The sequence below is a fragment of the Melozone crissalis genome, unplaced genomic scaffold, assembly GCF_028551555.1.
Source record: "Melozone crissalis strain CALT ecotype California unplaced genomic scaffold, PUWL_Pcris_2 ptg000027l_1, whole genome shotgun sequence".
Classification (NCBI taxonomy): Eukaryota; Metazoa; Chordata; class Aves; order Passeriformes; family Passerellidae; genus Melozone; species Melozone crissalis.
In genome coordinates, this window is record NW_026535805.1 from 15,250,128 (window position 1) to 15,265,739 (window position 15,612).

Genomic DNA, 15,612 nt, shown 5'->3' on the forward strand with positions numbered 1-15,612 from the left:
GGAACTGATGACTTCAGGCGGTGACAAGATTTCATCTTTGCACTGCTGAGTGACACCAAGGGTGCTGGTTCCATGCTCACTGAAAAATACCCCATGGCTGACAGAATAAAAATGGCATTTTACTTTCTAAACCTTGACTGTTCATGCAACAGAGCTCATGCTTCACCTAGAAGCAAACTACTGGTATTTATTTTATTTATTTTATTTCTGCATGCATTCTACTGGGAGCAGCTCCACTTGAAGGGATTTTGCCAGAGTAGAGACTAAAGTAGAAAACATGTGACAAATCATTATCTTAAGCCATATGAATACTTCAAGGTTTTCAAAAGAGTATTTTCAGATTAGACTTAAATTTGAATCTCAGAAATCACTGACTATAATATTATGATGCCCACAATGTGAAAAGATGCAATACCAAAAGTGTTATTGATGGAAGCTGCGTGCTAGAATATTAAGTCAGTCCCCAAACTGCTCTTGATGTCATTCTGTCAAAATTAGGCATTTTGAAAAGTATTTTTAATTTCAAACCCTATTTTAAGAGAGCATTAAAGTAACAGCATGTCATGAATTCGATTTTCAAAATTCTTCTGCTTATTTACAGGTAAGCTCTACCCTAACAGCAGCAGTGCAAGCATGTGGTTACACAGTATGAGTTGTAATATTTTAAAATAATGGTTTACACTGTACACTTTACAGTGAACTTGCAGTGACGTGTACACATGTTGTGTGCTCAGACATTGCTCAACACAGGTTTGGTAAACAATTCTAATTACAGAAATCTGAACTCAGCATTCTAGTGGTGGTGAGGTGAAGGGGAGGGCTGTTTTTAGGTTATGGGGTTTGAATTTGTTTTGGGTTGTTTTTTCCCTTCTCCAGATATTGATGTTAATGCAGGCAACTATTGCCTCTGAGCATAATTTAAGCTTTAAACTGATGAAGTCACTCCTGGCTTCTGTGCTTTCCATCTGGATTTCTCACTCCTCCTCCCTCTTCCAACTAAACCAAATGGGATAAGCTAGGTCATCCAAACTAACACTCCTCTGATTCACATGTTTAAACATTAATAGTGGAGAACTAACTGTGGAAATTATTTTTACTACTAGTTAAACAAAGTTCATGTTCAAATGATATTCAATACCTTACATAAAGCTTTTGCCAAAGGGAAATTAAGATATACAAGTCATTTCAGTCAAAATATACAGTCATTAAGGCTGGCAATACTCCCTAGCTAACTAAATAAAAAATCAGTTTACCACATCTCAGTAATCTCCTAAGTACCCAAACAGGACTTCTCTCCCATACATGTGAAAACAAGCACGTGTGTGCCAACACAGGCAGTGGACAAATGTGCAGCAGGACCATAGGATGCTCTTGCTCAGTCTGGAATACACCACACACATGTAGCACTGGCTTCCTTTGCCTTTCTCCCTACACAACATTTCCTTTGGCTGAGCCAACAAGTGTGCCATGGCCAAGATACTAAACCCTGAGGGCAAGGCAACTCTGGATTTGCCTACAAACAGATCAACTGCACAAAAGGACTGATGGGGCTGAAAGATCACTTCTCATACATGACAGAGGTAAGACCCCAGCAGCACTCTGAACAAAGAACTTCTTCACTGGCGTGCTTTCTTCCCATTCTGCAGAACAGCAGCAGAGAAAGCCTTTTTCATCACAGAAAAATGTGTATATGCGAATAGAACAAAGAACATAAAACTAATTCTACAATTCTCTGGCAACAAAACAGCAACCCAAAATAAAGAGCAGTAAGAACCAGCAACAACCAATAACACCATGCTCCTGTCAAGGGGCTCACTCAGGACTACACCTGGACTCCCAGGCATACTTCTCTTACATAACAGTGCCATTTACTTGGACAACTCTATCAAGACATAGCATTGCAGTCTAAGCATACTTTAAGGTTTCTAAAATTGGATTTTCAGAAGTCAGCAACCTTCTTAGCACTAAATTAAGCTAAAAGCATTTGGTTTGTTTGTCTTCCTTCCTTCCATTATTTTTTCTCCTTGTATCTTTCAGCACACTACTTGGAACAGTTCTCTCTCTGCTCCCAAATGATTTTCAGCGACCAAAGAATCAGCACTTTCAGCAGCCCATAGCTTTATCAAATTACAATGTAAAATCCAGCTCAAAAGGGTGCCAGCTGGATCGGAATGAAAACATTTCCTTCCATTTATTGGGAGACACAGCATGAAAACCATCATGAATAACAAGCATGAACCTTTGCTGTGTGTCCCAACATGACATGAGCTGCTGAAGCGGGTTCAGAGGAGGGCCATGAAGAAGATGAGGGCTGGAGCATCTCTTCTGTGAAAACAGGTTGAGAGAGCTGGAATTGTTCAGCCTGGCAAAGAGAAGGCTCTGGTGCAACTTTACTGCAGCCTTCCAGTACCCAAGGGACCCATAAGAGGTTTGGAGAGGGACTTTTTACAAGAGTGTGCAGTGACAGGAAAAGGGAGAATGGCTTTTAACAGAAAGAAGGCAGGCTGAGATCAGTATATTAGGAAGAAATTCTTTACTCTGGGGGTGGTGAGACACTGCAACAGGTTGTCCAGAGAAGTGGTGGATACCCCATCCCCCCCTTAAAGTGCCTAAAGCAGGGCTGGATGGAGCTCTGAGCAACTCAGTCTAATGAAAGGTGTTCCCACCCATAGCAGAAGGGGGCTGGAGCTCTGGAGCTAAGGGATATTCGAAGCACCTTCCAACTAAAACCACTAAAATTCCACAATTCTGTGATTTCAGTACGAAGATTTAATCTAAGGACTTAGTTTGATGGATGAACAATTTACAATCCTATTAAGAGATAGTAGCTTTTTTCCTTCTTGCATAATCTTGACACTATTAAATTACAGGATTATTTTAAAGTATTTCAAGGGCAATAGGGAAAGTAAGATCAGGTACGTGATCATTGCTTAATCTGTAATATTTAAACAAAACCTGTGTAGGATAACTGAACATATAAACTCCTACAAGGCATTATTCCAGTTTTACTAGAGCAGTATGCTTAAATGGCTTTCTTGAAAAAGCATATGATCCCTGACTAGTAGCTAGTAATCTTGAAATATCCAAGTTATTCAACATGTAGAAGAGCTAAATTTACAGGAGACAGAAAGGTGCCCACTAATACACAAATTATCACACTACTACTGTTAAGATTGATAGTAATCCTTGTAACAAAGCCTCATACCTACCTTCTACAAACATAGTTCCATAAAATATTTCCTACAAAACACTATTTTTTAATACTTTACACTGGCAAGCTGTGCAGAGACATTTTCTTAAAGTAAACAAAAAAAAACCCACAGTTTTTTTTTCTTTACTACAGCTTGTTAAAGATTATTTAGTCCAAAAATCCTTCTCAGTGTAAGCACCACACCCAAGAATCTGCATATTCAATTCAGATAGGTTGGTCAGTACTAGACACAAAACAAGATACCATTCTAAAACATACCTATCCTGGCAAACAGGAATAGAATCAGTGACTTGCACACAGAGGGGTCATAAGATAGCAAAGGCAGCTGCAAGCATTGCTCTTCTGGGAGCTGTTTGATAAATATTCTTTGAAAACACCCTTTTCACAAGAGCGTTGAGCACCTGAAAATACTAATTTGAAAGGAGAAAAAGTCATTATCTGCTAGCTGACATTTTACTAGAAACAAGCCTGAAACAGCAATAAATCAAACAAGTGACTTCTGCCAGCCAAAAGCCCCTATCAAAGCACCAGAAAGCAACACTCACCACAAACACTGCACTTGTGCATCTGACACAAACACAGCAGTTACACAACCCTGTGCCCTTGCCCAGACAGCACCACTGGAAAAACCACTGAAGACTAATCAACAGTATCAGAGGACACGCTTTAACACACTGATTGAACAGTGCTTCCAATAGGACATCTATGGTAATTTTAAGGGTAATCAGTTCAGCACTTCCCCTGACTATGCAAAATTACTTACTTTCTTTTGCTTTCTATAGCTTTTAAATACCATAACTGCCAACATTTTGGGTAAAGAACAGAACAAAACTAGTAAAAATATTAATGCAAGCACCTGACTGCAATTTTACAATTTTTTCCTTATAGCTCTGAAGACTGAAAAAATTTTTAGACGTGTAACTACTACAGAGTCATACTTTGGACCCACACTGGTAAACTCCTAAAGATATATGAGCAACTTTAAAAATAAGTCTTCTCACTTGGAACCTTCCCAAAGCTCTTTAGATTGCTACATTCTGTCTATGCATAATAGCTTTCTAATCACATATACAGCACAGAGAAGAAGCATTGATAATAATATTTAACAGCAATTTTTTTCCAGAATTGCCTTGCTGTACAAGTGAAAAGCCCCCAAGGAATGTTCATATATTAAGCTGATTCACTGGACAAATAAGAACCAGCCTTTTTACTGGAGTTCTGTAGGAGTCTTGATAATTTAATAAAGTTAATTTGACAAAATAGTAATAACCTATGCTGGTCTTCAGAAAGGTGAACTGATGACTAATCAGTATTTTTGCAACATAATCTCAACTCCAAGGATTAAAGAGAGATGCTCTTTTTATACCAACAGATTATTTTTTTAATGAATTAAAATAGCACAAGGAAATTTATCAGCTAAGACTTCAAGTTTCCAGTGCATAACCAGCCATTACCAAAACTCAGCTTATGGAAGTGGATGTTACAAGCTCTGGTATATTTTATGTGGAATGCCTGTTAACTTAGGAGCTCATGTGAAGCTGAATGAAGCCAACAACTTGGGAAACATGGAATCTCACTTCCCAAAAAGACTGAAAATTATACAAAGCCCTACTCAAATGCTTACACAGACGTCCTCCTGAACCAGAACACTTTTTCTCTGGTGAGTTTGATCAGAGAAGTTCCTTGCTCCTCAGTTTGTGGCCAATCTCACTGGTTTGCTAAAAATGCATGCAAGGATGCAAGGGACATCACTACTTGTCCTTCCAGTTTAAGGGATAAGAATCTGCAGTTCTTCCATCATCTTCCTGGCACGGGGAACTCTTTCAGTGAATGATGGATATACTTAGTATATCCATCATTCACTGAAAGACAGTCCCTTTCAGTTTTAAATTCATTCTAGCTTAAAACTTTGGAGGTTTCCCTTCCTTTTTTTTTTTTTTTGCAAAAAAAGTGACAACAATCTAATAGGAAACAAACACGAATGGACCAATTTAGATATTCAGCAAAACCAAAAAGGAAAGCAGAATTCTTGTACATAAACTGAAAGCAAAAAATATGTCTCCTCATTATAAGCAGAAAAAAACCCAGCAAAGCTTTCCTTGTTCTGGAAAACCTTTGTGTAGAGCACAAAGAGCAAGAATGAATGTGTGCCATGTGTGGTATCCAAATATTACATATGCACATATGTAAATAGAAGATGCAAGTAAGAAATCACCGCAGGAAGACAAACATAGTACATATAAAATTACGACAGAGGAACAACAGCATATCTTTCTCCATTTTAGACCTATGTATGTTGAAAATAGTTTGTTTTTTTTTCCAGAGCCCATGTTTGTTAGTCAAGAGCAGACCAGATGTTAGCATAAACACCAGCACAGTTAAATCCCTTCTGAACACATAAAAACAGTTCAACTCCCCCTGCCTACAGCAGTCCCACCATAGCTGCTGAGACTGGTCTGCATTACTACAACTTTACTTAGCAGTGGAGGTGCTTAGGAGAAAAAAGACTGGAGGAAAGCAGATTGAAATTGCAATTAACAGCATATTGTGAAATGGCTCTCTAAACTGGTACTAAATACAAGAGTATTCAGAGCAGCTTTGCAATACTGACATGTGCATTTAAGAGAACCATCTACCCAAAAAGTCTATGATGACAATCACTGCCTTTTCTTATGACATGATCATGCCAAGTTGTCTATCTCAAAAATATGATGCCTCAGGGAAGAGCAAAGAAGTCTTTCAAGTTATTTCCTCTAGAATAAAAATTAGTTGTCTACTTTAAAGAGATGTTATCTCATGCAATGTTAAGGAAGAAGCCATACACTCCTTTCAACTCTCTCCATCAGATGTGTGTGTGCATAATTTTTTCTACAGTTTACTTTTATTGCTACCACATTCCAGCATTCATTTTTAGCTCAGGGCAACCACTGTTGTTTCTGAGCTAGCTATCCAAGTGACTGCCAAGTTGGGCAAGAAGCAAGTCAATGTTGCTTTGGCATCATATGCTTGTAAACATTTTCATTTAACTCTTAGATGAAAAGTAAAAAAATATACCAAGAAAGCTGGATACTACCATCATGTACAAGAAACATGTGAAAGGCTGCTTCTTGCTACAATCAGATTCTGGGAATGCCGAGCACACCTTTCAAAAATTCATCAGTCTAATGAGGAGACACATCTGAACCCCATGATGCATCCCCAAGTAGGCACAGCTTTGCAACTGCTATGCTACTCACTTCTCATTTCAAGACATATTGTCAAAAATTTATTTTGACCTTAAGAATGCAAACCATCCCCCTTTAAAAATGCATAAACAATTTTAAAAGCCACAAGGTTTGGATATTAATTCATTTTCTCATATTCTCATCTATTCTGTGGTTAGTTTCTCTCTCTCTCTCCATCCCCACTGAATAAAGAGCTAACAAACCCTCGTGCACAACCTACCACTGAATCTCAGTATAAAGAGCAGCCAGCAATTAGCCATTTTCTTCATTTACAAATCCATTCATGTTTGCAAGATCTAAACCTAGTTCAAGGAGCCATCATGTTACACACTTTATAAAGGTTTCTCAAACTTTGGCTAGACTTCAGAAATTTCTGAATGTGTAGTACAAGCGTTGTTGTGTTAAAAATGTAGTTTGAGGCAGAATGTAACAAAGTAAGAACACTGTGTTTTACACATTCACCTGTTTTCTCCTAACAAATAAAACACTACCTTTTCTGAAGTCCATTAATCTTATGGAACTCCATCCATTTCTCTATACTGACAGAATTAGCTCTGAGGACTACTACAGAAAGGAGTTATTCAGAAAGACTCTTTAGAGACGGTTCTGACTTTGTTCTACCCGACCTGCAAAATTTTATTGTGTGGCAATGCCTATATATGCTAGGCAGGAAACAGGAGTTATTACTGAAGTCCAGAATAAAGACCAATCTATCTCTAAGAGATAAGAGATCAAGTGAGGCAGGCACATAAGGAACAAGAAAAACATTTAAAGCACAGATAAGTCCAGCACTGCATTGCTTCAATGCACAAAACCCCACCAATGTGTGCTACAGTCACAACAATATTCAAGAAAGGACATGAAAAAGAAAAAGTTACTTTGGGAACACTTACAGAAACACCTTCCAAATGCATGAAGTAGCACAGTAGTAATAAAAAAATGCATTTGAAATCTTAATGAACTGCTGCAGAGTATTGCACCTCAGTCACCAAACACATACATTAAGCTTCTGTAGCAACAGGTAACAGTAAGATGGAAAGTGCATTAAGAAATCAGTAGATCAAGATATAATTTGCTCTTTAGTGCTTTTAAGGCCTTCTTTGTTAATAGTGCAAACTTTATGAGTTGGAAAATCACATTTAAACTGTTCTTCTGTTTAAAATAACGTAGACATTGTGTGATTGTTTACAGTAATGAGATCACCAGCCGGTGATGCTTTAAAGCAGGTCTGTACGCACAGGGCTCACTGATGGGGGAGGCCAAAGACAGAACTTCAGTGCCCCTTTCCTCACCAGAGCACACCACTGGCACGCTGCCAACCACCACAAGGTCCAGCAGTGCACCCAGCACCTAAAGAAAGCTCTAGCTAGGCATCACTTACTGAATGCCTGAGCAGCTCAAAAATGAGCACCAACAACTATAGCTATTGATTCTGGTATTCCTAATTCTGCATGCCTTGCATAGGCTCTAGAGTTAAATATTTCTCAAATGAGAATATTCAGAAAAAAAGAGTGGGCTTGGCAAATGGAAGATTTTTTTTAATTCCCATTTTTAAAAAAAAAGTAGCCATATAAAGTTTAGTGAGGGTATCAGGCAGCATTAGTGCGAGGGCTTCAGTCAGCAGCTGATCGATGGTAACCATTATCAATCGCTTATCAGCTGATTGATGGTGCCTGCTTAACCCCAAGGATCTGGGCACTGAAAACTCCTCTAGATGTTGCACTACAGTTGCCACATTATCAAGCCATTAGCAGTGCATTGCTGTACCCACTGCTGTTGGGCAGAAGAGAACAGGGACTATGAAGCCTCCACACACTGCAATTCCCTTGCATTAGCAGCTCAGGAGTCGAATCCCACAGCAGGCACGTCACACTGAAACCAGATGAGAGGACCTGGCAAGAAGCTGCAATTCTGCTTCAAAGTTGCAACAACTGTAGGACAGAATTAAAGAAGCAACAAAATGGGATTCTTTAGCATGAGGAATATGGGATAAAAAAATAAGTGAAAGCTTAGAAATCTTCTTTTTGTGAATTAGTTCTCTGACTAAATCAACTACCTCCAACAGTAAGAAAAGGAAGTGACCAAAACTTCCTGATGAAATGAGTGAAAGAGAACAGAATCATTGCAAATATTACAATTTTTGCTGTATGGTAACCACTGGTAGATTGGGTGGAGGAGTGCTGTTAATATAAGAGATTCACAGCATCTTTTATTACTGCATTTGTTTTGAAAAAAATATTATCTAAAATAACTTGCTTGCATTAATTTCCCATTTCCATCACTCCCACTAACAAATGAAACTTTGGTAATTCATTCCCTAACTTGGCTGCACTCTGTAATGGTTGGAAGTCCTTAATCAGAACAAGAAATGTTTTCCTTTAACTTTCCATTATCTGTGGAATTTACAAAACACAATATAACCTAAAAATTGCCAGGTTTGCTGGCATCAAGGCTAACTGCTTACTAAGAGAAAATTATATCAATCAAATCATACAAAACCAAAGTTTTTCTGGCAATTATTCCCGAATCCCAAATAAATTATTGCTCTATTTTACTGTCTGAACTATGATTTATGGGATAGCATGTGGACAGACTTTGTTCTTTAATACACTGAAGACAAGATAGAGGTTTAAGTGCAAAGTCTCACCAATGTATTTGTTTCATCAACAGAACCATTTTACCAGAAATCCCCAAGAGGTAAATCAAGAACAATGAACAATTCTGATTTTACAGTGAAAGAACAATTACACACTTGACCTGTCATATAGACACATTTGTATTAATTGTACATGAACCCTGTGCAGTATCTTCACAAAACTATCATAGCTGCCAGTGCAGTTTCAACTACATGCATGCAGCCCCTGGACATATTTTAATTTTAGCTGAGCTTCTTCTAACAGTTGTTTTTGAAACCATAATAAATTAAATTCTGTTAAATTCTGAAGCTGTCTTCTGAAAATACAGCTCTTCCCATGAGCACAAGATTGCTTTTCACAACCTCTAAACCTACGATAAAGTACTCTAGAGGGTGCTATTTAGAACTAGAGTCATAATGCAACTTATTTCCTGACGTACTCATTCAGCTAACTGCTGAATGAAACCCAAGTAAGCACCTGGTCCCAAATGCCACGGCTGGTCGATCAAACTGCAGTCATCAGCACACAGGCTGCTTAGGAGACAAGAAGGCCACAGACTTCAGAGCACAACTTCTCACAGTGCCTCTACAGGCATTGTAAAACTGAGTGATAAGTCACTCTCACTTCTGGGACAGGACCATGTTCATGCTCTGCATCTGCCCAGAACAAAGGCCAGCGAGAACAACCCTGGAGTGTCTCACTGCAAGTACCACACGAGTTTCCAAGACATCTCAGACCTGCTACATCAACTTTCCTAGGCCTCCAACACTTGTAACTAATAAATTTTCCACAAGAGCACTCTGGAAATATTTGACGTCATGGGCAGGCATTCCAGCAACTCTGTGGCATGATGAACAGAAGGAACCATCCGGGAATAAGTAAGAGTATAATGGTGAAATAAGGATCAGAAGCTCCAATTACAGAAAGCTGATATTAGCAAGCACCAGACCAGTGTGTGACTCTCTTTCTTGCTGGACTGGTACCACTACAAAGACAGAAGGGTCAGACTGATTTACCAGCACTAACAAAAAGTTCACAAATATGCTTGTATACATAGAAAGAATATTCAATAATAATAAATTATTTAATTTTATCAGTGCCACTGAAGGAGAATATTCCTATTTTCTTCTCTCAATCTGAGAAATCATTCCTTGTGCTTGCCCTGTTCTGGACCTCTCTTCTCACCAAGGTCCTTCGAACCAATAAAACCCAGTTTTATTTACTAGAACAGAAGAATGTAAAGCCAACAAATAGTTTCCTGCCACTCTGATGAGTTAAATCCACTTACAGAGGTGTTCAATTGCCAGAGCTAGTGCGTGGGTGGAGACTCGAGGGGCACAGCCATTTACAGGGAGGGAAGAAAGGAGGAAGAAAAACTTCCTTCATCAGGAGCAACGAGCTGTTAAAAATGGCAGAAGTTCACGGCTTGGGATATGGCCATGAAACTCTACCTTGAGATAACATCAGAATTTTTCCCTTTTCTTCACCCTTCACCCAGCTGATTCAAAGCAAGTAACAAGCACATGAAAACATGTGCACACAGAAATTCACTGTTTGCCTCTCTTGTCTCTCCAAAACTCAGTATTAAACATACACATTCACCTAGGCGCCCTTCAAGTTTCAAGAACAAAGTCGTAAAGGACGAACTGAGTCACTCTGTTCTATGACCCACAAAGCCACGCAGTCATACCACAGCACCATCAGATTTTATTATTAAAAAAAAAAAAGAAAATACCAAACCAAAAAACAGAGAAGTGGAAAAAACAATTCATTTGTGAAAACAGCTATTTACGAATCTATTTGTTTACTTCAAAATTTAATTCCCTGAAGTTCAAGGTATTGACTTGCCAGCTTTGCAACTGACTTGTTTTTGAAAACACCAGTTTATGTGCACTTCTCATTGGACAACAACAGTTCAGCGTTTGGACTATTTGGGGAATGGCAAGCACTTCCAAAATATGTTTATTTAAGAGCAAATTTGATTTGCGCAGTCAACAAAAGCACATAGATAACAACACTTACGTGAAACCTGCACATACTGCAGGCATTTTATGCTGCTGTATCTCTCAACTTTAAGAAAAAACCGTGCGCAGCTTCAGTTCACTGTGCTGTGCTCTCCAGAATTACTATACTAGAGATGCTAAGAAAAACACCTGAGATCTGTGTTGTTTTAAATCAGGCATTAAGAGTATTTTGCTTGCAGGCTAGAGACGATTTTGGGTGGGTTTTTTTTCTTTTTTAGCAGGAATAAGGCCTCCGTAGAGAGGGAAAAAATCTATAAATATCTAAGCAGGTAAATGTGGGATTCCATTGACACAACACCGATCTCGGAGCGAGGGCAGGCGAATCATTTGCCAGCCAGTTTCAGCTGAAGACGCCCGAGTAGTGGCGGACTACGCGAATCCCCCACGTGCATCCTACAACTCGCGGGCGGTTTCGCGCCGCTGCCGGCGCTGGGCCCGGGAGGGCTCCGGGCGGGATCCCGGCCCCGCGGCGATGCTGCCGGAGCCGCCGAGCGCGGCCCCTTCCCGGCGCCCCCCGGACACAAAGAGTGGGAGGCCTGAAGGGGAGGGAGGACGCGACCCCAGGCGCATTCCTGCTGCCGGGGGCCAGCTCCGGGCGGCGAGGAGGGCGCCTTCCTCTTCCTCCTCTTCCCCCGGCGCTGGGACAAAGGAAGGAGGCGCGGGAGGGCTGCGGAGCCCGGCACGGGGCTCTCGCCACGGAAGGCTCCGCTGCCCCGCAGCCCCCGGCCCTGCCGTCCCCGGGCGCTCGGGGTACAACCGGCACGGTTAGAAGCGCCCGGCGGGGCCGGTAGCGGGGCCGCCCGCCTCAAGGTGACACTCGCGGCCTCCCCCGCACCCCGGCCGCCTTCCTCCTCCTCCTCCTCACCTGGCACCTGCAGACGATGTCGGCGTCCTGAGCTAGCAGGTCCACCACCTTGCCTTTGCCCTCGTCGCCCCACTGGGCGCCCAGCACGACGGTGACCCTGTTGCCGGGGCGGCGGGCGGCGCACTCGCCGTTGGGGATGCCGGGGCCGCCGTGCTCCGCCATGGCTCGCGCTGCCCGCTCCGGCGCCGCTCCAGGCACATGCGGCAGCGCGCGGCAGCCGCTCCGTTTCCCCCGCCTCCGCCTCCTCCTTCCCCTCCCCGCCAGGCGGGCGGGCGGTGCCGCCGCTGGCGCGTCCAGGTGCCGCCGCCTATCGGCCTGACCTGCCCCGCCAGTCCCCGCCAGCCCGACCCCTGCCCTCAGCTGGAGCTCGCCGCTCGTTCGCGTGGAAAACCGAAGCGGCCACCGCCGCTCCCGGCCGCTCTTTTCCCTGCGCTCCCCCACTACACCTCCCAGTTCCGACTACGTTACCCAGCGCGCCGCGCGGCCTCCCCCACGCGAGGCGCGGCGGGGAGCCGGGCGCGGAGCATGCTGGGGCGTGTAGTCCCCGCGGCCGCACCTGCGGCAGGACGGCGCCTCGGCGGTTGCCCCAGGCGGCCCCGCGGCGGCGGGAGACCGAGGCACGGGGCGGGCGCGGCCATGGCGGGGCCGGCATGGCGCCTGTGCCTGGCGGCCGTGGGGAGAGGGCGCCAGGGCGGCGATGGCGTGCCCGTGGCGCAGAGGTGGCTGCGGCTCCCTCTCCCCCTGGGGTTGCAGCTGCCGCGGTAGTTGCGGCTCCTGCCGCGGGTGTCAGAGCTGCACGCGTGTGTGCAGTGTGTCGCAGCACTGCCTGCGCGCTTGGGCTCGCTACATCAATGATCACAGGGCTATAAATTAAAGTTTGGGGAACGAAGGCTCAATATTAGAGGCCATTTTCTCCAGAGACACCGGAACATGGCCCCAGGCTTATTCATGAGGAAATAAAACAATAATGGAAAAAACCATAGCAGAGAAACGCCTTCACCATGCACACTCAGAAGTGGAACTGATGTCTCAGTGGCTGTTTTCATTCCTTCCTCCTTCATAGAACCATAGAACCAACAACCCCGAGGGAAGATTTTTTTTCCTTTTTTTTTTCTTTTCTCTAAAGTGGCTATTAGAAAGGCATAAAAATGGGAACGATGTAATAATTATTGCCAAGACAGTTACTCAAAGACCTGAGTCACTGAGCAGTCACAGCAGCTGTCTGGCAGGCTGGAGTCTTTGATTTTAGTTGCTTCTCAGCTCTTTCAGATTTATTCCAGCTGAGAAGTTGAGGATCTATAAAAGCCACTGGAGAAAAGTTTAACTGTGTCTTGTAAAGCTATAGAGGTATGTAACACATAATTAAATACAATATTGACAGAGAGCCTTTTTTTTTTTTTTTTTAGATGGAAATACATAAATCCTCCATGTCAGTGCTAACAGATGCTATGACAAAGTAGTCAGTTCGGAACGAAGACATTGAGCAACTGCAAGTGATGGGAGGCAATTATGTGTATATAATTCAAGGAGCATAATTCCTTAAAGAAACCTTATAGCCCATATTTTGTCTCCTTTCACTAAAAAAACCCATATATATATATACAGTCATGACTTCTGTATCCCTGCACAGAACTTGTGGGAAGTCACTAAAAGGCATATAGAGCTGCTGAAGCGATTTTTCTCCAGTCTTCTTGACACAATGGCAAACTTTGCTCTAGTACAGTCACTTCTGAGGCCATAGATCATCTTCAAGCAATGGTAAAGATTGTTTCAGGATATGATTTTCCAGTATAGCTGAATCATCTTAACATTTCATTGTTGCCAAAGCAAATATTACCTTGGATCTTAGAATATATTTGAGTTCATAGTGTCCTAGTAATGGGATGTTAGTGTAATGTCACTTTCCAAAGACTCTCAGACACAGGAATCTGTTGTTCTGCTGGTTTTATGTGGTGCAGGAGAGCTCTGAGATTATGTTTTGGTATGGTTTGTTGTTAGGGAGGAAAATGATAGACACTTCACGTCTGGAAAACCTGTAAATATTTAATAAAGATCAATTTAATCAATACTGGCTGGTACTGCAAGGTTTAGAATTTTTATGTAATACATGGTATTATGTGGGTATTATCATCTGTCCCCTCTTCTTTGCAAACTAAATGGAGGCTTTCATTCCAATACTGAAAGATACTAAATATTCTTTATTGGCACGATTCACTAAGTGTATTTATAGTTCTAAAACCTGGTAACTTTTGACCAAAGCACAAACACAACTGGTGTGTAATTCCCTTTATCAAAAACAGGCACTGCATTTGTTGTGGCTCATCTGGTATAAGCAAGAAAACCAGCAACAATATGAAATGCTACTGTACTGGGTTTTCCCTCAAACACACATGGACTGTATTTGCTTTTTGCCTGCCTTGGTCAAGCTGAGCCTGCTCTGGGAGAGGTCAGGTGGGCATTTAGAGGTGTCACCAAACAGCAAGAGTTTATGTTAAAGGAGTGAAGGAATGTGACTGCCTTTTTGGCATGAGCAAGATGGTATGTGGGATTGCCTTTGTAAAACTGAAGCCATGGGAAAAGTGTACTCTGGTGAAGCTGGGGTTGTATCAACTTCTGAGTTGTTTACAGTGTTATTGACTGGATACAATGAACTGAGGCAGTTACATTTATCACAAATTTCACACTCTTTTGGATACATTCAGGCTTTTCATCTGACTCCATCTCCTGCCTCCCAATAAATGCAAGAGACTCAGAAATTTCTGATAAACACTAAACAGAAGCAGTGTGAGATCTCCATTTCATTCAGATGTTTTAATGATATATGTGAAATTGTTACATCCCTGTGTTTTCAATTATACTAATGAAGTATCCCACATATTCTGATTATGCATTTATAAAATGACATACCAAGTAATTTAGAGGAGAATTTGGGTAAGAACTCCAGTAGTTCAGAAAATCAAGAGTGTGCATGAATGAAGGGTAAGTGCTGTAACAAGGAAGAAGGCCAGCTGGACTGTTGGCTCATGGGTCAGAGTGTGCTATTTCTTTCTCCTTAATGATACTTCTTAATTGTGTTGAAGGACTCCTGAGTGATGTTAATACTTTTCTGATATGGTTTCTCCTACTGTAAGCAATTTCTGACTCTCAGGAAAGATACAGATGGAAGAAATGACCCTTGGCAATGAAAACATCAGTGCACATGGCTATGGTAGGAGTTTTCTGTTAAAATTGGTTCTGCCTGTGACAATGATGTAATACACAGATATTTTACAGGGAGGTCTTATCTACATTAAAACAGTTGTTGCAGAAAAGTATTCTGTGGGCCATGTGGGCCATGGTTAGCTAATCTAACAAGAGTGTTAAAGAATAAAATTTTGAAAATTTCCACTAATCTCATTAAAACATCCAGTAAAAGATAAGTTAGTTTTACTTCCTGATTATTTACAGCATCTTGAGAGCATTTTCTTATTGTAAGTTGATGTTAAGATGTACAGTGGCTCACAAAAAACATTAGGTGTTGAAAACGTCAAAGTCAAAAAAAGCCTAAGAATCACTGTGCCAGACATGGTCAGCATCTGTAGTATTTCAGGCTCTCCAGGATGCTGTCAGCTTAGCTTAGGAGGAAAAGAAATCATTATACAGTCAGGACATG

At 41.8% G+C, this 15,612-nt stretch overlaps 1 protein-coding gene across 1 annotated transcript in view; it reads right to left on the reverse strand.

Annotated features, from left to right (window-relative positions):
- Positions 1 to 12,164, reverse strand: part of ADSS2 (adenylosuccinate synthase 2) — a 36,279-nt gene extending 24,115 nt beyond the window's left edge. The window contains exon 1 of the mRNA XM_054279873.1: positions 11,961 to 12,164. Within this exon, the coding sequence (XP_054135848.1) occupies positions 11,961 to 12,122 (162 nt within the window). The 5' untranslated portion in view covers positions 12,123 to 12,164. The remainder of the gene's footprint in view (positions 1 to 11,960) is intronic.
- Positions 12,165 to 15,612: the final 3,448 nt, after the last annotated feature.